The 26,081-nt window shown below is 37.1% G+C and overlaps 3 protein-coding genes across 13 annotated transcripts in view; all 3 read right to left on the minus strand.

Annotated features, from left to right (window-relative positions):
• Window positions 1-300: 300 nt before the first annotated feature.
• Window positions 301-6,551, minus strand: LOC149737455 (GPI inositol-deacylase-like). 2 transcript variants are annotated; one of them, XM_089875533.1, is made up of 6 exons: window positions 6,407-6,551; window positions 5,049-5,203; window positions 4,450-4,599; window positions 3,254-4,230; window positions 1,189-2,733; window positions 301-807 (listed from the first exon to the last, which is right to left on the minus strand). In XM_089875533.1, exons 2-6 carry the CDS (start codon window positions 5,184-5,186, stop codon window positions 567-569), a joined length of 3,051 nt encoding a protein of 1,016 aa, XP_089731659.1. In that variant the 5' UTR covers window positions 5,187-5,203; window positions 6,407-6,551; the 3' UTR covers window positions 301-566. The 2 variants fall into 2 exon arrangements, with proteins under 2 accessions (XP_089731659.1, XP_089731658.1); XM_089875532.1 differs by having other exon boundaries at window positions 6,392-6,548.
• A 582-nt stretch (window positions 6,552-7,133) lies between these two features.
• LOC149737456 (nesprin-1-like) overlaps window positions 7,134-26,081 on the minus strand; it is a 151,789-nt gene continuing 132,841 nt past the window's right edge. For 9 of the 10 annotated variants that reach the window (XM_089875520.1, XM_089875518.1, XM_089875519.1 and 6 more), the window contains 19 exons: window positions 25,926-26,052; window positions 25,027-25,199; window positions 21,332-21,494; window positions 17,292-17,479; window positions 16,769-16,919; window positions 16,367-16,480; window positions 15,642-15,851; window positions 13,399-13,590; window positions 12,798-12,952; window positions 12,341-12,453; window positions 11,844-11,923; window positions 11,711-11,765; window positions 11,338-11,513; window positions 10,648-10,845; window positions 10,150-10,332; window positions 9,678-9,878; window positions 9,338-9,436; window positions 9,085-9,107; window positions 7,134-8,110 (listed from right to left, as the gene is read on the minus strand). In XM_089875520.1, the coding sequence (XP_089731646.1) occupies window positions 7,525-8,110; window positions 9,085-9,107; window positions 9,338-9,436; window positions 9,678-9,878; window positions 10,150-10,332; window positions 10,648-10,845; window positions 11,338-11,513; window positions 11,711-11,765; window positions 11,844-11,923; window positions 12,341-12,453; window positions 12,798-12,952; window positions 13,399-13,590; window positions 15,642-15,851; window positions 16,367-16,480; window positions 16,769-16,919; window positions 17,292-17,479; window positions 21,332-21,494; window positions 25,027-25,199; window positions 25,926-26,052 (3,187 nt within the window). In that variant the 3' untranslated portion in view covers window positions 7,134-7,524. The remainder of the gene's footprint in view (window positions 8,111-9,084; window positions 9,108-9,337; window positions 9,437-9,677; window positions 9,879-10,149; window positions 10,333-10,647; window positions 10,846-11,337; window positions 11,514-11,710; window positions 11,766-11,843; window positions 11,924-12,340; window positions 12,454-12,797; window positions 12,953-13,398; window positions 13,591-15,641; window positions 15,852-16,366; window positions 16,481-16,768; window positions 16,920-17,291; window positions 17,480-21,331; window positions 21,495-25,026; window positions 25,200-25,925; window positions 26,053-26,081) is intronic. The other variant, XM_089875524.1, reaches the window with a different exon arrangement.
• LOC149737457 (methyltransferase-like protein 27) lies at window positions 22,692-23,736 on the minus strand. The gene has a single exon (XM_089874292.1). It carries the CDS (start codon window positions 23,473-23,475, stop codon window positions 22,735-22,737), a length of 741 nt encoding a protein of 246 aa, XP_089730418.1. The 5' UTR covers window positions 23,476-23,736; the 3' UTR covers window positions 22,692-22,734.

Here is a 26,081-nt window from a genome sequence, read left to right on the forward strand (position 1 = left end):
ATAACTCACGTTAAAGCTGCTTTTTACGCTCGTTTTGCAAGCTAAGCTAATCTACGCTGCTAGGGGAATAACGTAATTCGTCCTCTCGAAACATAACTTTGCGGTATCACAGCAAACCGCTGGCAAATATAAATGCATATTAGATTTTCTGCAAATTTAATTTTGTGTCTGAAGAAAATATATCCAATTTTGCCTCGCTTTGCAATTTAAGAAGATAACTCAATTTCAAACGATTCAAATCGGATTAGTTTCAAATCAAAGGTAATAATGTTTGTTACAAACTGGATCCTTTACACATAGTTTGCATCCCAACATTTTATTGAACAATTACATAAAACAATATAGTGTAGATATATGCTTCAAAAAGTTTATATTCAAATTGAACTGTTAAAAAAAACAGGTATGAAAATTGTAATCTCTACAATCTATATAAAAACTAGGTTATAATTTTATCATGAATGCAAAATTACTTATTTTGGGCGTATAACATTTTGGAACAGGCTACAGCTTCAAACTTCGACAGGTGTTTAGTGATATTGCAACTTTTTTTTCTGATGTTGCAAGAATCAAAAATGTTGTGACATTGCATGAAATCCTAGGAAACATAGAATAAACCATGGTGCCCTGTACAGGGAAAATATTGAGGTAACTGCCATAAGCACAACGATTGGGAGCAGAAATTTTGAGCTTTGCTTTAAGTTAGATGCCATAATCCCATCGTATGTTCCATGGACATTAGTCAGCAAGAACAGCATTGACCCTATAGCACTTTGTATCTTCCAAGGGTCTGAGAATGGTAGATTTAACCTGTATAGAAATTTAATACATTAATTTAAGTTGTTATGGTACTTTTTAATTAAAGTTACTACCCTACGCCTCTATGTCAACAGTACATAAATATATCTTAATTTTTTCTAAATTTACTATACACTATGCTAGTTTAAATTAATTTAGACAGTTCAAAAAATATCACAAACATTTAACATAATCATAAAACAAATATATATATAATGTAATACACAGATTAATATGTTAGTTCATAAATTATGTAAAATATCGTAAGGTTTTAAATAAAGTTACTAGGTAAATTATTACAAACTTTTAAAGAACAGTAAAAAGTAGTAAAATACATCAAAATTCATAATCGTAAAACAAATGGAAATTAAATTAATCATTTGTTTCACTTGCCTGTAGTTTTGTATAAACCCTGCAAAAGATGGCAGAGTGAATATGAACAACCACAAATACAACTGAACAACTATAAAGTTAACAGAGAATTCATCTTCAGTCAAACGTGTTGGTTTCGGCTCCTTCTTTCCTTTCACCTTATTCGCATCATTATTTGCAACATCTTTATCTTTTCCATCATCAGCTTTATCTTCTACTTTATCATTAGATGACTCTGTTGATTTCGTTACTTTCTCCAACTCTTCATTTGTACCATGTTCTTCTTCTTTATCAGAAGACACATCTTTGGCTGCTTTATTTTTGCCGTCCTGTTTCTGTGCTTTATCTGCATCCTCTTCTCCATCATCAGAAGACTCTGCTGGTTCCGATATTTTGTCTTTTTTATCTTGGTCTTTATTCTCACATTTTGCGTCGTTATCGAAAGATTCCTCAGATTGCGATACTTCATCTTTAGAACCAGTTTTTCGTGGCATTGGTTCTAATTCACCTTTATCTGTTGTATCTTCTTTTATATCTGGAGTATTGTTTAACTTATCCATATCAGCAACATTGTATAATAGCATCAGTTTGCCGTAATATGCCAACAGAATGTAAAGCAATGCAAACGAACTGTTGACTTGAAGTAACAAAGATAATACTACTGAATGGAATATAAGATACAGATATTTTGGTCCTGTAAGAAGGTTGTCAAATCCTCGAAATATTTTGCCTAAAAGTTTAATTGCATAGACTTGCATCACCCTAGTTATAGAAAATAGTTCAAAGCCGTATAGAAACAAAATAAGAGGAGCCATAGTAAACCACATTCTGTGATCTGTTTCCAATATGATTGAATCGGGTGTAGGAAGTCCGACATTGTACCACAGTAACTTGAACCATTGATAACCAAAGAAAAGTTTCAAAAGACTGATAAAGGGCTGAACCTTGTATGGTTTGGAACTGATTGAATGAGCATCATATAATGAATGACATGGCTTTCCTAGCTGCATCTGATTCACTTGGTAGCAGTACGTAAACATTACATTGCACAGTACAAACACAGGCAGCATCATATAAAAGTACCTCACAATTTGGCCTAGAACTTCAAAATATTGAACTTTAATTTGTAAATCCACAGGACCCGGTGTGTCCATATAAATATGAACTACAACATTATCTTCCAAATCATGAGGAGTATTACGTAGCTTTACCACTATTGAAGTTTTCTGAATATCTTCTTGTCCCTTGTCCCATGGAATCTCTGTTTTCAAAACTGCACCCTCGGGGAAATCTAGCTTGAAAACTTGGTAAATCGCTTGAAAGTCTTTTAGCACGGTTTTATAATAGAAGCGATTCTCTGCCCCATGCATAGCAATAGAATGTTTGTACCCAGCACCAAATGTCCACAGGTTTGAGAACACATGTGGGACACCAACCTCTGATGAGATTTCATGATCGGAAAGTATGTTGACACCAAGTACTTTCCCTTCTTTTACTTTTGAAGCAGGAAATACAACATAAGTAAAACCTTGCTCCTCCAATACACGCAAGTCCAAATGGATTATCCTGAGATAAAAATAATATGTGTTAATATAAATATATAATGTTGTTTAATTCTGGCATAACATGATATTGTATATTTCTGGTATTACAATAATGAATGTTGGACTGTTAGTTGGTTAATATATTTACTTTACATATTTATCAAATGGCTAATCTTGATACAAAAATGATATCAGTTGATTAATATATACGGATATTTATTATTTATTTAAATTGTTTTCCGAATAGATAATCCTGATATTATAAAAATATATTTACATTAATTCCCGAATGAATAATCATGATATAAAAATGATGTTATTTAATATAATTACATTACTTTGTTTACACAGAATGGTAAAATAGTTTAAATACAAGATTTTTAACTTAACGAGTTTAATAGCAAGCAACAATCATATTGCTGACAAAAACTGATTTTATTTTGTAATTAGTAAATAACTGTATGGTGGCAACCTGTCACGTGTGTCACAAGTGCCTTTTTCCTATACATTTAATAATGTAAACAGGAGGATTTCCTATTTACCTGTATCTCATCATCCCAGTTGATGAATAAGATAGATCAGTTGCTTCAACACATTTCTCGTTTACCACTTGCTTACAAGCAAGAACCCATTTCTCTCTCACAGAATCGGTTCTTGCTACTAAATGATATGTAAATTGTTTGACAAAATGAGTGATATCAAATGTAAAATAGCTTCCACTGCCAGCTTCTTCTTTATTTAATGACCATAAGAAATCAGACACAGGTTTCCATGTATAAGCAGAGGAAGGCTTAAACTTTTGTGGGCTGTCTCTGTTTGCCACTGAACCATACCCTGGGTGCTTTTTAAAATGATATTCCATGGCTCGTACCCTTTGCTGTACATCAACAACCACTTGATGAGACTTTGGATCAGTGATATCAAATAAATATCTAACAGTGGCCATCACTAGTTGTTTACACCACACAATACACTGATGGTCTGTGGAAAGATGAACACGTGGCACAGCAGTAGTTATAGTCGACAGGTAATTACTCTGGTTGGATGAAAGTCTTGTAAGGCCAGATGAAACCTGAAAATCCCTTGGTCCCCCTCCAATAGATATAGTATTCACATCTCTCAGCTTGCTAATGTGTTCAAGCCAGTATTGGTTTGTCTTAGCATAATATTGAGACATGTACCTATCCACATTCAACACAGGCGCAAGGACTGGCGACGCAAGCATTATTATTGTTTTCACTTGATTTTGATTAAAATCTGGAATTGCAAACACCCCCCTTGCTATTACCCCACCCATTGAGTGTCCCACCAAAATAACAGAGGTTGGTTTATGTTTAGCATATTCGTACAGAGACAAGATCCTCTTGATGCAATGTCCAATATACTTAGTTTGATGTCCCAAGTTTCCCCCATAAAATGCAGTGAGCTCTTCCCCCAAATCAGCAGTAAATACGTTGAAATGATTGTTGAATCCACCTGACATTGCCTTTCGAAGTAAAACAGAGCCAAGAGACCGTGCCTAAAAAATATACTGTTATATCGAATTGTAATTAAACCACCAGAATCATATATACCTTTTAGAACAGACTTGGTTAACATTGTAATTAGTAAATTGGTAATATTTACACCAATTAAAGGTAATAACATGGGACATAAAGATCTAAACAGCACCATGGTTTTCCAAATAGTAGGTGCCTATGTTCCTAATATTACTATTTAATGCATTAAGTAAGCCAACCTGTTGATGGCTGCCACCATGTCCAGGAATAAACAATACTGGGATCCCATCCAGTTTCAACTTCATAGCTTCTTTCATGTACGCTCCCTCCCCATATATATACAACGAGTATGAAGAAAATTGTTTCGATACGTTGCCTTGCATGGGAATCTAAAATGACGAATATTTTTTGTTAGACTTGATTTTTTTCTGTTAGTCTGTTACCTTTTTATAGTACCGGATCCTGACTACGTTTCTTTACATAAGAATCGTCCTACTTTATGAACACCAGATCAGGGTTAGATTCACGGAACTTATTTCAGTTATTAATTAACACTTAAGCAGTTTATATAGTAATAAATTGGGTCAAGAATTTTAACCCAAAAGTCATTCTATCTGAATTGTCTCAAACAGATTAAGAGATATTCTATAACATAGTTTTTAGAAAACACTATCAAAACTCTTAATAAGAAATAAATGTGACATTTCAACATTTCTTAGCTTACGATATATATACTTCAGTACTTCACCCTATAATATTTAATATATATAATATATTACCTAACTTACTTTGTAATATATATCCTATATTATTCATGATATTCAATATTTCATCATACCTTGTAATATTCAGGTAACTCCCACATATAAGTCATCTCACATTTATTTGTTTCAACATTTTGAAACACGTCCCACACTCCAATCAGAAGGAACATTAACACAAGAACGTGACCAAAATTTTCTCCACTTTCAGCCATGTTTTACTTGTTTCCGTCTGTGAAATAAGAAGATATATGAACAGGCGAACAGCAATTCTTTCGCTGCTGGTGGTAACCAGTAAAAATTTAGTGTTAAAATGTTTCGGTAATCCTTTAGCTGGTGGCCACCTGAAATTTTGGTTTCAAAATGTTCCTTAGGTCTCACTGATACTCATTGTATAATTTTTTTTTGAAAAAACTCGGGCGTTCGTGTCGAAAATTAACTTTGAAAGTGCGCGAAATCGTGCTGCGTCACCGTATTTTCCACATCAGCCGTTATGAATTAAACCAAGGTTGGATTATTACGTCATAGAATGCGTATTGTTACGTTTGATTCCTACGTTAAAACAGTGGGGAAAAACAAGGCTATACCGTCTTATAACGTATGTAATATACCACTATTGTGACGTAACAGACCGCGATTGTGACGTAATAAATCGTTAACCTTACGCAAATCAGACGAATTACGGTGACACAGCATGTTTTTGCGCATTTTTAAAGTTAATTTTCGACACGAACGCCCAACTTTTTTGAAAAAAAAATTAGACAGCAGGTATCAGTAACCAGTGAGGGCTATAGAACATTTTGAAACCAAAATTTCAGGTGGCCACCAGCTAAAGGATTACCAAATGTTTCTTGGGCCCAACTTTTTAGGCTTGTTACTGGTTTTCCTATCGAGTTACTGTGTAAGTAATAAAAGACAACAGCAAGAATCTTTAAGCTGGTAACCACTAAAAATTGGTGCTAGTGAAGAGTTCCCTCCCATCTACCTTATTTGCTAACCACTAACCCCTAGGTTAGGGGGTTAGGTGTTGATGGTTAGGGGGTTAGTGGTTATAGGGGTTAAGGGTTAGTTGTTAGCAAATAGGTGGGGGGAAGACCCTTCACTAGCACCTAAAAATTTAGGTCTTAAAATGTTCCACAAGTGACAAGTCTGACTGATACCAGCTTTATAATTATTTTGGCAAAAAGCTAAGCGAAGCTAGAATTCTTCAATTCTTCACTGGAATCTATTTAGAAATATAAATTAGTTCCTGGCCAGAAATCCAGGGTTTGGACATTTTCTGATGATATATGTCAATAATAATGACTCATCATTATATTGCAAAATGCTCCAGGTTTCAGCTATTTTATGGTGGCTTTACGAACACATATTACCATAGTTAGGTACATTAAGTTCTAGAGTAAAAGACTACATAACTTACCAGATAGATACTGACACGTTCGACGGCAAATAACCACACCAGAATATAAACCAAATTCTACAGATCAGTCGAGAATTTTTCTAAAAAACATGCCAGTGTGGTACTTCCCCTAGACTGTAACCATGTTAAATCATAGATTTCTAAACATCATAGTTGCTTAATAAAAATATAAAAAGATACGTTATTGGCTTTAAAATATCTTAAAAGCTTGTCATGAACTGACAATGAGCTTAAACATAAACAATGTTCTAAACCTCGCCACCGAAACTGCTACCCGCGAACTTTAAAATGATTTTTTAACGTTTTTTAAACATTACACTTCGGGTGCAAGTTACGACCAATAGCTTAACGCCAGAGTCCGTGTATAAACATGTTTATATGTTTACATACGGACTCTGCTTAACGCGTATACATTATTTGCACAACCTAACAATGCAAAGTAGATGACAACCGTTCGCCGCAAAAAAAAACAGAGACACTAAGTGTTAGTGTAGGAACTATGGAGGCACACGCGCGCCCAATTGCGATACATAAAAAACTCCTCTTGAATTAATTACCCACAAAGTTACATACGTGGTAGCTTGTAAACAGGCATGAGGTTTATGAAACATATATAACACTCGTGTTATACCAACTGTGTGATAACTTGCAAGCGGGCAAGGAGTGTATGAAACAGAACACCACTGTTGCAACGACCGTCGTTGCCCCGGTAAATACGTGATATTCATTCAAAAACACAAAATGCAGCCAATAATGTTGTATTTATGAAAGGCGAATTACTAAACCTAATAAAAAATAATTTCGTTACATTCACTTTAGTATTAACAGTAGAAAGTGCAGTACAGCTACGGGCAATCAACGTAAGGCCGGCAATCGAAAAAAAAATATGACAAATCTACAAAATCTAACATATAGAAATACGAGCTGTAATATTGCCTACGCCTATACAGTTTTGGTGCAAATTTGTGCTGGGGTGATGCACCTTGAAGAAAAGTAACAAAAATAAAGTCTGTTTGTACACTAACCTACATAATGAGTACAAACATAAGAGGTACGTTTAATAATTATGTGATTACTCCAAATTGAATTAGCAAGGACGGAAATGATGCATCCCTGATATAGCCCAGACATTATTACGTTGGGGGTGGACCGTCAGTCCAAGTTAGCATTGGGCTTAACGAATAATGTAGATTGTTACGTTGCAAACAAATCGTCCGGTCGTCGGAAATACAAGATGCTGAAATTAGCCACAGTATAAAATATAGAAACAAAAAGAAAAGAAAAAATGGTATTGACGCTTTGATGCCACGCGAAAATAAATCGGACTTGGCTTTAATATCTTGTTTGGCGACAAATCCACTATGGGGTTTAAAGGATTGTCCATTTTTGTTTGGAATTATGCCTACGGGTGCGGCATCTACGGTTGTTGTTTGGAAAGCTGTATTGACGGCGTTCCGTACAACTTGGAGTTCACATTCTACGTCATATTCTACGTATCCAGATTCGACGTCACTATCAACGGTTTCGTTTGTAGTTGTCAAGAAAATGTTTTCGGTTGAACTTTTGATGGAGGTATGCTTGCACAGTACGTGGATGTCTGGTTCGGTATATTCAGTCACTGTCCTGTATTTCGTTGCTAGTGGTAATGGCATGGTGACGTCAGTATTCGACGCTTGATCAGTAACTGCAGCGTTGTCTTTAGAATTTTCCTTTTCCGAGCTGCAACAGTTAACACAGTGTAAGAATATGGAAAAAATAGTTAATATAAATAGCATAGTAAAACAAAGTGTTTGTGATGGTTTTAAAACAATAAACCATTCTCGTTGATTTAAAAACTGTGTAGCCGCTTCTGCAAAATGACCAACAGTCATCTTATAGTTCGACTTGACATATAATACGTGTTATGTGTAATCATGCAATAACATTAATTTATATTATTAATTCAAAGCAAATTGCATGCAGGCATCGCAATATCGCGCTCGTTATAACGTTCATTCAAATGCATGCGAAAGAAAGAAACAATCATACAGGAAATCAGATAAAACAGTCATGTTATCTTGATTGTTATACAGACCAGCGTGTTATTAACTGGGCAATGAAATGCTCTTTAGCTGTCATGCACAATGAACACGGCATATGGGTCATTATGTTTGAAATTTGAGGTCATTAGTATTCACTTTGTTTTATACAGTAGGTTGGGGAAAACGGGAAACCTCTAGCTCATACTATCCGAATTCTATTTTAAACAGTTAACAACTGCCTATGGGCGTAAGGATACAGTTTTATAACTCTTTGAATGTTCTTTGTTTACTATGAGACAAGAAAAGGATTAAAAAGGTGTCCCATCTTCCCCCACCCTACTATTATACTGAATCCCACTTTGTTATTTGTGATATTTTTATGCCATAATTTTGCCATGGGTGGTAAATGGATGTTACTTATCCGTTTAGATAACTTAAAGGCTTCTTCCGATTAGCTTTATGGTTAAATTTAACTTTGCAGTGTATGAAGTGTATGGGGGGTAATCAGTTTTAATTTGGATTTGGACGTTTGGTGTAAAGAACTGGTGTGACTTGTTGAATAGTTCTTATTAAGGTTTGTAGATAATTTAAAAAACATTCACATTCCAAAACACGGGCATTCAACGGATTCACAGAAAAGACATTGAGAGCAGGCGACATCATCTGACTAACCTTTCCGCTTCGTTGGTTTCCACCTAGAGATGAAGAGAGAAGAGAAGAAGGCGTGTGTTCGTGCACGAGAGAGTGTGCGAAGGAAAAAGGCAAAGAAGAGGGAAACAAAATAAACGTTAAACACGAAATCCAAATAGTTTTCAACTAGGTTAATACTGTGATACTATTTTTCACTAATCGTCCAAATTACGTGAATTAGTTCAATTATAAAATCAAACCACTACAAAAGTTAACACGCCTACATGATAATCACCTTTCTTCTAAGCATCTTAAGCTTAATGGGTGTTGAGGAATGTAACGATGTTTCACTTGCAATTGAATCTACGTCAGAAGTTGAACTAACTTCATCTCTCTGAAAGAAATCATTTCATGTTATTTGCTACTCTACTTAATATTAAACAACCTGCCATTCAAACTATAGCCTTGTACCGACTACACAACAAGTACCTCTCTAGCTTAGTGACGCGCTACTGAGCAACCAACTCTCGATAAACCACGCGCGCACACACAATACAAACAAAGCCTGGAGGCGGCACTCGATCAAAACCGCTTACAACAAACCAAGTGTTGAATGACGTGTCTAAATAACTTACCGCTCGGTGTCGCTCACGCTGCAGGGCTGTTTCAGCAACTTGGATGTCATCTGCCACACGATCAAGCAACGACCTCAAGCTTGCACCAAGATCGTTTAATTTATCGCAGGCCTCAGCAGCGCCGTCTACCGGTGGTGAGGAAGTGGCACGGTAACGAGCGTCGACGAAGAGCAAATTGGAAACATCCTGTAGCGATGCGACCTAAAGAATAGATACATAAGTAAACGTTTACTGGAGTACCGATGTAGTACGCAAATAAATACCAAAAGAAAGGTTTTGGGAAACAAATGTAATATTCCCGGCAGCAATACTTTAGATTAACACATTAAACCCCAACCAAAATACCTTAATCGTTAAATATGATGTTACTTCTGTTACCAATGTAAATATGTTTTAACGGCTCATCTGGTATAAAACATAGTGTATTTCCGACGTTCGTGTGTCATTCGAGAAGACCTGTTTTAATACAAACCTGCGCTCTGTCTTCAAGTATTTCAATGCGGATTTGCACCAAGTCTCGATGAGTTTTACGAAGTGTGGAAAATGGTGCAGATAACGGAGACTCCCATGTTTTCACCACTGCAACCAAGTCGTCTCTTCTCCGACTTAAATCTTTCACTCGCTCTTGTATTTTCTGCACATCGCTTCGGAATGCCTGCGAGAAACATTATGATGATGATATTCCAAACGCAGTATTTCTAAGTCTATTTGAATAAGAGACTGACAATGTCATTTAGGCAAAAAATATATCGTTTATTTTATACCATTTGTTATACTTGATTTTAGTCTATTGCTTATTGTTTTTGAGTATTTGAATTTCTAATTACAAGGAGTATTTAACATGGGACCTTGTGTTTTTTATTACGCTGCCTATTTCACTTCTTTATACATGTCAGATAAAAAGTGTGCCAGATGAATGTATTGACTGTTACTCATTTACGAATCCAAATAATACAAATTCCTTTCCTACCTTAGATCGGACGAAACATCGTTGAAGAGATCGTTTCCAATCAAGCACAGACTTCTCCACCTCCTCCCATCCTTCGTTCATACGACGCAGTTTCGTCTTCAACTCGTCTCCGTCTTCCTCGGATGTTGAGTATGGTGACGTCACCAAGTTAATGGAGAGAACGATTGGTTTGCGAACCTCGATTTGCTTCTGGAGATCCTGTAAAACATAAGTTTTAAGAAGCTGTAGGACGGGTTCGAGGCTCGATGCTACCACAATTGTGGGTGTATGTTCTTGGGCAAGACGCAATTGTTCCAGCCCAGTGGTCTATTATGGGTTGTATTGAATTATCAGCCATAAAAATAAAAATATCCCTGAAATAATTGCCTACACGTGGTAACTCGTAAGAGAAAAATATGCAAATATAAAAGATATTTATATCTTATCTCGTAATTTAGCTATAAAAGTGAAAATAATGCTTTTATAGTAGGTTGGGTTAAGATTGAACATTTTTTCTTTTTTCTTTATCGTCATATTTCGTATAGTAAATAAAAGAATACAAAAATATATAACCGTAACCAGGCGACGAGGTGTATGAAACAGAACAACCGTGTTATAGCAACTGCCGTTTCCCTGGCATGCGAGGATAAATAAATGGCATTCATTTAAGATCAAAATTATATTGTCAACTAAACAAAGCTTTGAATTTACTTTTAGATCAGATAATTTTTGTTCCAAGTCGCGAATGGTGATGTAATCGCCATTTTCTGTGACGTCACACTTCACATTAATGAGCCATGAGAGAACGTCTTCAAGGTCGTTATTGAGTTGCTGACGTTGCGTTTCCGACATTTTCTCGCTGGTTCTTGGTTTCTTATGACGAGTATCTAAAACGAGAAAGACAAGAAGATAAAAATACTTTATACCATAAATTGTTGGTTTTATCAAACTGAGTAATGAATGCTTGCATATTAATAAACTAGTACAATATTGTTTGTAATGCCCTTCAAAATGTTCAATACACTTCGGCAATATGCCAATATACTCCCTTTTATTCTCATAGGAAGTTAACTGAGTGACTCACCGGTGTCTAGGTCTCTTATGTCGACTGCGTTGCTTCTTTTAGACGTCTTGTCAATCTGAAAATACAATATTTGTTATTTATAACAAAGCGGGCTCAATATAACAACGTAGGTATATTATGACGCAACAATTACCTGTTGTGACGTATTGGCAGATGATAATGGAGATTGTTTGACCGGTATCGTTGTATCTCTTGTTTCAAACGGGGATAATTCTAAAAAAAGATAAATTTAATTCAAAAACCACAATTTAAAAACCACAAATACTACAATAGATTTCTGCACAAAACTCCAAGAACAAAATAATGAAAACCCATGTCCCACAAATTACAATAGCATCGCCTCATCGTTTCTATTAAAGAAGATAGGTACAGAACTGTGTGGTAAGATGGGATACCATTAGCACAAAATATCCCATGTTTCCTGATCTTGTTTATAACAATTAACAACGCTCTTTTAGAGTCGTGAGGATACGGTTATATGATTCTATAAATATTCTTTCTTTACTACCAATCGGGACGAGAAAACATGAAAAGATGAACCGTTTTACTTCAACTAACTATAGCCTATGTATTTACTTTAGTTGCTACAATGTACCAACTATTAAGATAATATATTAACAACCATGTTACCTGGTATTGAATCATCATCTGTCATTTCACCGTTAGCAATCTTGGTTTCGATCTCAGATCTACTCATGTCATAATCGTCCCATTCCAGTGACCCCATGCTTCCAGGGGTAAGTCTGCAATAAACAATTATCATCAATTTTTGTTTTCGTAACACTTACCGCTTTTTTAAAGAGGTTTTTAGAGTTCTGAAATTAGGTAGAATGTTTGTGTTAAATTCATTGCCCATAAATAATGGTGTAAATCTGTTTGCAAGGACACCATGGAGTAACCACTGCATTGGAGAGGTGTCATTGTTACTGTTGAGCAACCCATAAAAAAAACGGTTATATCATTCTGTAAATATTTTGTTTACTACCAAAAAGAGAATGTAATCATGGGCCCTCCTACCCAACCTACTATGCTTGTTTAAATCGCATTAATTACAATGCAAAATAAACCACATCAAATGCAATGTTACCTTCCATTTTGCTTCTTCGATTTTCTACTGCTGGTTAGTTCAGGTGATGGTGAATCACCAGGTAAGTCTAGAACCTCACTGCTTCCACCAGCCCACCATGATAATTCCTGCATCTCCATGTCGTGGTAGAGGGAATTTTTGTATTCAGAATCGTCCTGTGACAGAAAATCAAAATATTTAAATCAGAGGCTAATATTCTCTTTATATAGGTTTAATTATAAATGCCATTAATTGCATATTCTGTAATTTAGCTTTTATAAATATGTAACTATTTCATATATAGTAGGTTGGGGTAAGATGGTTTAGGTTTTTTCTATTTTATCGTCCTATTTTATGGACAAAAGAGGAATACTCAGAGAAATCTATTACCGTAACCATGCGACTCTAAAATAGCGTTGTTATTTGTTCAAAACACGACCAAATATGGGATGTTATGGGCTCACGGTAATCCACCCTACCCCAAGTACTATATACACAGTATCCATCTTACCTCAATGATCATGCCCAAAACTGCTACAAAACCCTTATGGTTCCCACCAACAACAGTAACACAGGTAAACTTAATATATACAATATTTTATAAGTTCAGTAATGCACTTACCGATACGCGCAGCAATCTTCTGTAATAGCGATCCAACCTAATGAAGACTTGCAAACAATACTCGTGGAAATCGTTCAGTTCTTCTTCTAATTTCACACAGTCTTGTTCTTCCCCGCCTTGGAGCAAAAGTTTTCCCCTTTCATCCAAATTAATGAGCAACGAAATGCGATCGTCGATGCGTTTCTTGAACACCTGGAACGAAAACACCAAATATATATAAGTTACAACAGAACTACCTTACACAAACGGACATCGAAACTCACCATAAATTCACCTAACAAACTGTCAATATTATCGGGATCGAACATTTTAAAAACCAAAACCCACAAAGCCTATTCTACCTGCGTTATAATGGCGGTAATGTAATGTACATAGAAGTCAGCTAACTTGACTAATTTTCTGCTGGTAACAATGGGCGAGTAACACAACAATAGCCTTCCCTACGTGTGCTAATACACGTAAAGGGCGTCTCATTCGACCATCAACTTTCTATTTGATCAAAATCGCGCAATTTTCATGACATTAAGCGACGAGACGATATATTTACGACGCAATAATATATAGCGCTGGTTTTCACGCCTTTTGGCATCGCTAACCAAACAATACCGGTGCGGAACCGTTGGGCGGGAATTATGATATAAAGCGATCAAGGCAACAAGTATACAAAACGACCCTCCAACACAGAATTACGTTGCTGCTGATATACACAACAATGTAGTAGGTTAGGGGAAGATGGGACACCTTTTCATTCTATTTTCTAGTCCAATTTGGTAGTTAACAAAGAACATTCAATGAATTATAAAACCGTATCTTCACCACTCCCATAGACCGTTGTTAATTGTTTAAAACACGTTCACAATGTTTAGATATTATGTGCTAAAGGCGTCCCATCTTCCCCACCTTACTATACATTCCCTATAGTAGCTCCAACTTATATACAAAGCGATAAAGGCGACAGGTTAACAAGACACCTCAGACACAACTATACCTTGCTAGTGAGTAAACACAACTATATATCGGCCATCAATGCTTAACTATTGTAGGCGTAGTTCCGCCACACTATATAAAGGAATACGATCCTTATGATTAGCCAAAAGTTTCCTCTATGTCACAAACCACAACAACAACTGTTTGTGGCCAATTAAAAACTCTCCTGACGTCACACACAAACGCTACAATCAAATTGTCGACCTTTACGGACCGAAATAATTTTGAGACGAAATATTCAAATTACTAAATTTCGTCCAAATACTCATTTGCTTTCTTCTCTGAATAACAAAACAAAGGTTGAATGCGAACCCGCTTACTTTTAATAACAATCCCTTCTAACTAGATACCTGCAGGGCTTATAACGTACACCACTAACTACTATACTACAATTAGCGACGTTGACGTCCATTTCATACACTAGACTACGTTATATACCAGATGAGCCGCTAAAAGATTATTTAAATTAAGCCTGGTAGCAAAAGTAACAGAATATTTACCAAATCCAATACAAAAACTACCAACACGAGAGGATTACACCATACTACCAAGTTGCTGGCAACACACACATGGCCACGCATGAAATATAACACCAACTCTCTTAATAAAGCGAAACTCGAAGGCGCAGGGCGCTTATAAGACAGTAAACTTCCAACCGAGCGAACAATCACTTAACTATGACGCAACGAAAGCGTCCAAACAGTCGAACGATAATTATCAACGCGACCTAATAATAAAATTGCTTCAATGAAACGGGTAGATAAATTGGATTTGTTTGATAGCATCGAAGCGGATCTGGTGTAAACTGGATTATCATAGCGCATATTAGCACTTAATGCGTTGAAATGAGGTACGCACATTATACAAGCAAATTAAACATGAAAACAGTTGTTTTGTGAAATAGCTTTCTTCCCATTTATTTTCGTACCTACGTTTTAGGGACTAGATTGTTTAAAACGTATCAGACATGATTTTGCGCAGTATTTTACGCTTCTTGGTGTCATTCACCCTGATGAAGACGACCTGTATATAGAACGTCGGGAGGTCGGTACCGAAACGAAAGCATTTAAGAGTCGTTTTACAATACACGCGCATCAATGTTTTATAAAACAGCTCTTTTGACATTTATATGTTAATTGTCCTCATCAGGGAAAATGTCACTTTGACTTAATAGCACAAAAACTATAGTAGAGTGATTTTACCAAACATATAATATTCCTGACAACAACAATATATACAAAAAATTAACTGCTTACTTTTATTTGCTTCAGTTTATCTGCATTCTCGATTTTTGGACTGAAATGTTCCAAGTTTGTGAGTTGTAAATCCATCTCTGTGAGCCAAACCAACAACGATTCACGCAGAGTCTCAAATAATTCTCGCCGTTCGATGGCGTGCTTGAGTCGACGTAGAACACACGAGATTCGGCGAGAGAGAGCGTCCCATCGTGTGTTGCCTTCATACACCTGCGCAAAATACAACAGACGATAACAGAATAATATACATACTTGTTAATGTTGTAAAACTTTAAATAGCTAGACTTTAAAAATCCGAATTAAAAATCACCTTTTTTTAGAAATTTCAGTGTAGCGTACAACCATATGCACTCATGCTCCTGTACTAATGAGCTCATTATTGCGTGTAGTAACACTCTCCATTCTTACTGCACTGTAGTCTATAATTTATGTGGGCGAGGTCTCGCAGTGTGGCACGCAATGGGTCCAAGGATTTAGGCCAGGATTGACCCATTACCCCAAACAGTGGGTAATGTGCGACCATAGACACCTTTTAAGTAGTGCCTGTTTGGAGTGCCAGATTCGGACCATGATTGCCCTATCATCCCACCGGAATATACCCATATACTAATCAACACATCTATGTGGTAATGCACTTTCCTTCTTATTGCACAAAATACACATATCACGCATATCCCTACACAGCACTATCACATAACAGATATTCCGTTAAACAACATACATACCATGAGTCGTAGTTGGTTGCTCGTGTCCGTTCTATTCTCCCTTGCCAATCTTCTGTATTGCTTGTTAATCAACTCTAATTGAGTCAATCCTTCATGAACTTGCCGCTGGAAATTCTGGGAAAATGCGAATATGGATTATATTTATCTCTCGGAATACAGCAACAGAGATCGGATTATTTAAAATATCGTGTTCGTCAGTATAGCTTATAAGAGAACATGAATTTGTATTTATATCTTCAAATACACAGTAACGAATGTCATATTATAGTTAATGCAACAGGGAGAAGGGAAACAGCAGCAAAAAGACAGTTGTTAGAACACGGCAAAATTTACTTTTTAAAAATAAACGATGTAAGTTAGTTTGGAAATAAAGCACCAAAAAAGTAAGAACATAATAATCACCTCGAATGATCGGAGTTCGTCACGCGCCACCGCGTAGGTCACGTGGTCAGTGCAAGGACGAGAAGCAGTTTCTTCACAAGATTTTAACCAATCAGAGAAGCGAGCGAAATCGGCGAGAAATTTTTGCCAAAGACGCTGAGTGTCTTCAATCCTGCGGGGAAAATGTTGTGTAACTAACCTTCACAAGCAGTATGTTATAAGTTCTATGCTTTGTATAAAGCAGCGAAGATCAAATTAATTGAAACAACGAAAACACACTACAAAGGTGGCTGTACACGGTATCCGACGTGCGAATTCGCATTTGAAGCCGTATGCAATTGCAAACCCGTGTCCAATTCCGCATGCGGCAGCGAAATCTGGACAAAACAGACAAAACGGACGAATTCCGGATACTGTGTACAGCCACCTTTAAGGGGTAAAAACTGCCGATGTAAAAAGTGCAACATTTGTCCTAACAATTTAACTTGAATTTTATTTTGTTATTGAAGGAAAATTGGGAAGGTCATAGTACTCATAGACTTACTGAAGTCTGCGTTCCATAGACAAGGCGCAAATATTTCTCCATCTGCGATCAAGACTTTTCGTTGCCTCGGTGATCGACTCTTTGTCGCCATCTGTCGAGCAAGCATCGGCGTCATGCAACAGAACTTCACAAAGATTGAGAACCGAAGCGACACCGGTGCTGTGCTTCTCTATGTCTTCCTGGAGGCCCTGGAACGAACAGATGTGTAAGTAACGTTCGACGATTTCACCGTGTTTCTGTAGTTAAGATACTTAACACTAAATAAAAATCTCCCCAAAATAGTTACTCACAAAGTTACATACGTGGTAACTCGTAAGCGGGCACGAAATGCATTAAACAGAACATACTGTGTTATAACTACTGTCGTTAAATATGTTATCATGATTCTCATTGCTTTATTCCATAACGGTACTTAAAAGTTTAATAATAGGATTGAACTAAATTCAACCTCGTCTTGTGTGAAGCTACACTGACAAAACAGAGTGAGGACTTCTTTATATTGAGGACTGATCTTTATTTGCTTCTTCTCTTCTGGAGTTGGAGATAAGTCCTCCCGCAGCAGCGGAGGATCATAAAGATGAGGATCCGATCGTTTACAGTGATGATGCCCTGGTGTCCGGAACGATGATGGGTCGTGTTTGACATCACCATGTATATCTGCTTGTGTGGAGGCGAACATATCCTCGTTATTGTTGCAGAAGCTACAGTTACAATATCCTTCTTTCATGAAGTCATCCGAATCAACCATTTCCGTGTCCACTTCGTCTGTGACGTCATACGCGTTGACGTCATAAGTGTTTACGTCACCGATATCAAAAAAGTTTGAAAACGAAAGCAGGCCAGGTTCTGCTTGACTGTACATTGAATCCGTGAGTTCTGTAGGTTTCAAGTTATGGGTTACGTTACCGCATATAGGCGTGGAGTGAGGTCGCTGAGCGGTAACGCTAACGGAGGAGACGTTGAATGTATTACCGGATTTCGTCATAGATTTGATTCCCATAATTTTTGGATGGCTAGGACGAGGCATGGTTGACTTTCCATCGGCGTTATTTGAGAAAACAGAGTCTTGGGATATTGCTTCATCAACGGGCTGCGGTTTTTCAAGTTGTCGCGGCGCTGTTTTATCGGAGAGCCCTTTCTTGGTTTTCGTTATAACTGAGAAATATTCGAGTTGAGCACCACTTGACGTCGCTGTTGAGGTGTCACTCACGCAACTTATTTCGTCTGATGACTTTTTACGGCTTTCCAAATGCTCAAGTTTCAACGGTTCGTTTCCATCCACCATTTCTCCATCGGTAATTACTTCCGGTATTTTACTTTCAATTGGAATCCCTTTAGGAGTTTCAGGGCCCGATATTTTATCGCTTGGTGGTGATAGTGAGCCCGCTAGAAGAAGTGGGGAGAGACTGTAATACATTTCGTGTGATTTCTTGACGTTCTTTCGGCCAGGAATGTCGTCCATGCTGGTATCTTTATTGTCATTTATGCTTGAAACAGAGTCGTGTTGATTTGCTTCATCGTTGATTAAATATTTGTACGAACTCAACGCTGAACGCGACAAAGTAGACGCTGCAGTGTGCAGCCGAGGACGCATGCGCGTTGGCGAGACCTGGAACCCAGGGCCTCTGTATTTCCGGGCTCTTGATGACGACAGCATTGACCTCTCGGCCCGCATTGAGGGGCGACGTTTAAAATTTTGGTTTGGTGAAAAAGACGCGGGCAAGGTCTTGTTAAGGTCCATTAGTTCTTCGTCGTCGTCGTTCATACAACTAGAACACGAATCCGAGTATTTTGAATTCGGCGATCTAGTAGTAAGTAAAGTGTTCATCACAGCTGTGACGTAGGTGCCTCCCTGACGTGGTTTAGTGACGTCATCACCCGCTTCTGATTGGTCGAAAGACAAGTGGCGTGTCGGGGTGTGTGGCTCTTGATTCGTATTAGCGAGAAAAAGCTGTGGTTTCTTACAACTGCCACAAATCTTTAACGCAGCGTTCGGATCCAGAGGCAGCTCCTGTCCATTGTTTATCGCGACGTCTAGAGCTTCGTGTAATGAACCAATGTAATCTGCTTGCTTGTCGTAATACTCCGGACTGAACATGTTAGTAAATATATAAAAACACACAGTGAACATCGACTGCTAACAAACACCTGTATACGTTCTATAGACATCGATAAATAAGTTGTATATTTTGGGCTAAAACGTATAAAACGTATAAAAGTAGCTGGAAACCTCATTCTGTACAATAGTATACTCGACGGTCTGTTTTTCAAGCAATTTTTTTAAAATGATAATACTAACATAAAACACGAATATTCGAAATACGACGCGCTCGACTGTACCACGTGTTATGATCAACTTGTTACGTCACAATACACAAATGACAGAAACGGAAGCTATGATGCAGCGTTTACACGCGAGTCTCGTTTATATAGGGCTGCATATGAACTACTAAGTATATTGCTATAATAAATACATTTTGGCCATTTTTCTACAAAGCGCTTCTAATATAATTTACATCTCAAACTTATGGGTTAGAAGCGCGAATATTTTTTCGAATTGACATCACATAATGTTTTAAACACCAAACATACGTCTAACGCAATTTCAATCAAACAAAAGGTTAATAACATTCCGAGGATGCCAGGTTTTGTTTAAAAAGGCAGACGAGCCTTGGGGCGAAATTAACACAAAACGTTACAAACGTGTTTCATGGATTGGTCAACGGTTGTAAAAGGACATAAATTATTTATTTGGTTGCTTTAAGTCGTGGTTTGTTTATTGATGGTTAATCCGAACTGCTTACTGACCAACGTATACTGTGACTGCTATCGCCTGATTTACTGACGATAATCCAGCTATAGACGCTACATTTCCTACATTCAAGACAACTGTTCGCCCGGCAAAGCGCAAATTCAATAATTGTTTTCGTTTTTTAACAACTGTGATTCAACTGAAACGGCACAGCGGGTGCTAACTCCACTGCCTGGTTTAAAGAACCAATTTGGCTGGGAATCGTACTTATGTTTGATAAATAAACAGAATCATTAGCCTATGTTGTAACTAATCTTAACTGACCCTTCGACCACAGAGACCTTGTGCCCTGGGAACTAACTTCGTAGTCTCACATAGCGATGACGTCACCCCTAAACCACTCAAGCGATAAACAGGCGCACAAGTTTGAATTAAAGTTTAAACATTCCACTCAACCATGTATGGGGATAAATAGGTCAGAGGAATTCAATAGTCTCGGTACTAGATTATTGTAAGATCAATTTTGCGGCTTTATATTTACTTCCCAGGGCAAAACTCAATATATCTCTGTTTACAACTAAAACAAAATAATACATGTTTTCTTTACAAGCATTACACTCTTACTTTCCATCTAGCTAGTTTCTACACCTTATTAACTGTACATATCTTTAGCTGCATTTTTGAAAACTAAACTAATAAAACCTCCCTGCCTTTAATGCAGGCAGTTGTTTGAATCTGTGCAACTCTCTCTCGAGACCAATCGATAGGCAGCGTTCTCAGGGGAGAAAAACCTTCTTCGAAAACGCTGAGGCGCGAAACAAGCTGATATCCCGTAGTTAAGACTAGAGCTTGACGTCACAAGACACAAATAACAACTGCTTCTCACTTTGAACCCTCTTTCAAAATCGCACTGATACGTTAATGATATTTCTGCATATCAGCTAAAAGGGCAAAAGCAATTTTCTAAAAAGACGCGTTGATTACGCAGTTGTAACATCATTTCCGTTAACATACCTAGAAAACTCGCAACCAAACCTTACTACATGACATCAAATACTATACCGCTATCTCATAATAATGATATAGTAAGATGGGGATAGGTGGAACACCTTTCATTCTATTTTCTCGTCCAATTTTGGTAGTAAACAAAGAACATTCAAAGAATTAAAAAAACATATTCTTACGACTCCCATAGAACGTTGTTAATTGTTAAAAATACGATCAGCATATTTAGATATTATGTGCTAAAGGTGTCCCATCTTACCCCACAGTACCATACTATATGTACCTGCTGTTCATGCAGCCGAGCTTTGATGTCATCGTTTGTACACCTGTCATGCGCAACTGGTTCCGCGAGTGACGTTTCAACTTCGTTCAACCAATCACGTAAGTTGTTCATACTCGAGTCGAGTTGAGTGACAGCTGAGACCGTTTCGGATATTTTCTTTGCTCTATAAATTAATAACCTGTATTAGATGTTATATCTACTGAGTGTACAAATAGTATCGGGGTTTTGGTTGACAATGTGGCTTGATTGGCAAATAGTGCAAAAACAAATATATCGTTTGTTGATTGACATAAGGGGTACATTAAAAGACTATTTATTTTTTAAATTGTATCAAATGTGCCGAGGTTTTGAAACATCAGGTTTTTATTCTTTAAATTCACCATTTTTACTTAATAACTAAATAATTAAGATTTTTTGGGTTCGTTTCTATTTCAATATCTTGGCGCCTTTTTCCACCAATGGGAGTAAAGGTATGCGATTACGTAATGTATATGGAATGGTATAACAACAACACGCGTTGTAGGTAGTGCGTGTATGGTATAGTACTGTGGGGTAAGATGAATACCGTTAGCAAATAAATCTCATAGTTTCTGAACCTGTTTTGAACAATTAACAACGGCCTTTTAGAGTTGCGAGGATACGGTTTTATAATTCTGTATATATATATTCTATAATTACTACTAAATGGGACAAAAAATATTTATTAAATTGAGATTTTTTAAAATACACTGAAAGATATTAGTCTGATGATGTAACTTAAAAATTAGATGTAATTAAACTTTTATGATAGAACATTTTTTGTTTTTTTGTGTTTTGTTTTAAACAATTTTCTATTGTATATAACTCATAAATTATGTTGTTATTCGTTTATTTCAATACGCAAATGCGAATCACCATGTACGTTTTACACAGGCATGAGAACCGCTCAAATAATATGAATACATAATTTAGCAATGCTTGATAACACCGTCTGCATAACAGTAATTACCTAGTCTTAAAATGTATGGCTCACTGGCACCACTTAGCGGAATAAAATACACTGTGATATTTTACAATAAAAACACCCAAGTATTTTTTTTATTTTTTTTTTATGTACATACTGGAAACAGCGAACATACAGTTACTTTTTTTTAGTACTGTGAAGTAAGACGAATGCCGTTGGCACATAATATCTATATTACCTAATCTAGTAACAGCGCTCTTTTAGAGTCGTGAGGATATAGTTATGTATACCACTGTGGGGTAAGACGGTTACCGTTAGAACCTAAATCATATCTTTCCTAGATCGTGTTTTAATAATTACCAACACTCATTTAGAGTCGTGAAGATATGGTTTCATAGTTATATAAAGTACGATGAATAATATAAACGAATTGTATTTATTGGTAACCAGTAAAATCAAATTATGTTTCTTCCGTAATAGGTTTTAACTTCAATAGGCAATACGCGACACCAGGAATGTATCTTGTTTCTTTCATTTCTTCCGGAAAGGATGAGAGTTCAAATTTATCAATATTACGTAGCTCATCTATAACTATGACGTCACTATGCACATACTTCGTCAGTTCAATGTCAAGCTTCTTCGAAAATTCCGAATTGCAACGGTTGGTTCTTGTGCTAAAAATGCAGACCCCGCCGATTTTTATCGCATTGATAAGGTGTTTTAAGCAACCCGCGTCGACTTGCGCCGGCCCGAAACCACCGGCCATCACGGCCACGTCGTACTGTGAAGACGACAGCACTTCCGGCAGATTTTTTCCCGGATCCAGAAATTGACAAAATGTGTTTCTGTAAACACCATCAGTCAGATCCAACATGGCGTCCGAACCATCAACTCCGTCTATTGGGCCTGTAAATCCAACCGAGCGAAGTCGATTCTCTACAAGTCCTGTTCCACAGCAGAAGTCCACAACGGAAGAATTCATTGAAATATCTGAACGTTTGTTTACAGCGTTAAGGATTAAGTCTACGCAGTGTTTAGGTGCAGAATACTCCAATGCCGTTACGTCTGTGTTGTAATCAGTCGCCCACGCTTTGTAGTTTTCCAGTTTTTCCTTCTGTTCTGCGGAGAAGGTATGTGCGTACTCGTGTGCACGCTGTCGGGCAATTTTTTCCGCATCAACCGCTTGAGTTTGATCAGACATTTCAACTAATGCTTAAATTAGTTTCTGTTAACAAAATTTGGGAAAATTTATCACAATCTTGGCTTAACACTATTTTCTGTTGTTTTTGTTTAATAAGTAAATTTTCTAACTGTCATTTGAAAAGTGAATTCAACAGCCGGAACAAATATATCACGACACCATCAAAACCGTCTTAAATAGAATGTCCCAAATACATGATTACATTGCTATCACGTTTTTAAGAGTGACGAATAGATTTTAGTTGGAATTAACTAACGAAATTGTCTTGAAGCTGGTTTCGTTAATCACAATAGCTAAACGTCTCGCTTATTCCTCTCACCCACAACAACACGTAGCTCGGTTCACCCTTGTATAAACAGGTTTACTACGGACCACAACACGCTTATATACGCAACATTTTCGCAACGAAAGACACACAGCTGCAGCGTTTAAACAGCAAGGGGTTTGGTTTGGCTCCAGGCATTGCAGTTACGTTTCGCGATTTCCGCGATAAGCAATCATTGATGTAGATACGCGAGTAGAACGACCCAGAAATTCACACGCACAAAAAAGCATATGTATAAGGAATAGCAATACGCATAAAAGCATGAACTTGTGTCAATCCGAGCTACGTATATGAAACACGTTTACTTTCTAACTTTAGAAATGAAGTCTTAATATACGTTTTCGTTCATGAAAACTCTTCTCTCTTTGTTGTTTGTCTTCTGTCTAATAATTTCCTCCTTCCTATAATAATATCTCAGTTCCTAACTCTCAAGGCTTAAGTCACATTTCTTTCAGCTAAAATCAAGTCTTGCATATCATTGGAATTAAAAAAAAACGTTCATATATAAAAGCACGTAATTAGCACAAAACATTGCTTTAATCAGGTCCGATGCTGTCTTATTACTTAAAACTATTGGTAATGGTCGATACAGTATTTTATACTAAACGACTGACGAACTATCCCAACACCAGTCTATTTGCGGTTCGGTTATGGAAAAGTGTACACGAGTGTCTTTATCGTTTTAGCGATAACTGCCATGTCGCCCTCCTAGTTGTTTTCCTATGTATATTCGTCCTCTCTCTTATCTCTCCTAGGTTGGTTCTCTCCTTATTTCTCTATTATTTAACCGCTGACTAATCCTATTCCTGTAAAACTTGATAAATAAACCGTTGTAAATGCTGATGGGACCACGGCCTACTAAAGATAGTGATGGGGGACATTTTACGTGTTTTTCCGTCCACGTGCGACCAAGGAAACGGTATGTGTGAGTAAGATAGAACACCTTTAGCACATAATATCCGATTATCCTGATCGTGTTTTAAAAAATTAATAACGGTCTATGGGGGTCGTGGTGATACGGTTTAAAATTATTTGATTGCTCCCTGCTACTACCAGATAGCACAAGAAAATCGAATAAAAAGGTGTCCCATCTTCCCCACTCTACTATATCAACTTTACACAAAATTTTCGTAATATAAAACTTTATAATACTCTTTCAGGCTCAACTAACAAAACTTATTCTCCCATCAATCCCATTAAAATATAAATAAACGTTGATGACTTACCTTGCATGAACCATAGTTTCCAGAAACTTCCACCTCGTATTTATCTTCTTTAACTTTTCTTCCACTTTATCGCTTTCCTTTCGACCGCTTGCCGATCCAGTATTGGGCCCATCCAGCTTTGAAGCGAGGTTCATCAACGTTTCTCTCTTCTCAGTCATATCATCAAGGTATGTCTGATTAAAGGTATTTAAAATAATATACTACATAACAGGAACAGGATGAATGAGTTTAACTTATTTATCCTTAAAGAGACAGTCGTTATAACATAGGTGTTCTGTCCCATACACCACATGCCCGCTTAAGAGAGTTTAGAATAATAGAGAGGGTACAAGGGAAGTTAGATGGGCATTCATGTAAAAAAATAAACTTATTGGTTGTAATATTTAATGAATAATGCAGTGAATAACTCCAGGGTAGGCATGCATACCTTGCCACCCTAGGTTTGACACCTGCGTTAATGGTGTGTGTCACCCCAGTATTGACAAAAAAACATTTATATTATCAATGGATTATTTTTATTCTTCATGGGTGAGGTCCTTGTCAAAGACCTGGGATTTAGGCCACATTTGCCCCATTACCCCAACACCCGGAAAGCCCATTTTAGTCCTTTGTGCGACTGGTGTAGTGACACCGCATCGCACTCAGATGCGTGTTATTTTGCATCATGTTTTTTATCCTCGTGTGCTTACGAGTTACCGCTCTTTTCACCTTTGTGTATGATTTGGTTTTTAATATGGCTTTATTGGCTTATAATTTGGACAACCCATTAGTGACCGCTGGGTTGGACCAATGTCCGTTAAGTGTCTTGCCCAAGAACACATACGCCTATCAGTGCTAGTACCGCCGTCGAGCTTGAACCGGGGACACTTTGGTTCTAATATTAATGACCAATATCTTACCTGTTGTAACTCCCCAATCAAGTCGTTAATTGAACCATCTGTTGCCATGGAAACCTTTGCCTCTATTCCACACAACCAATCACACAGCTCATGATATCGGTCGTCAAACTGATTCCATTCTGTTAGGCTGAAACGAACAACAATGTTACACGCAGC

This window comes from Ciona robusta, chromosome 3 (assembly GCF_009617815.1).
Source record: "Ciona robusta chromosome 3, ASM961781v2".
In the NCBI taxonomy this organism is placed as follows: Eukaryota; Metazoa; Chordata; class Ascidiacea; order Phlebobranchia; family Cionidae; genus Ciona; species Ciona robusta.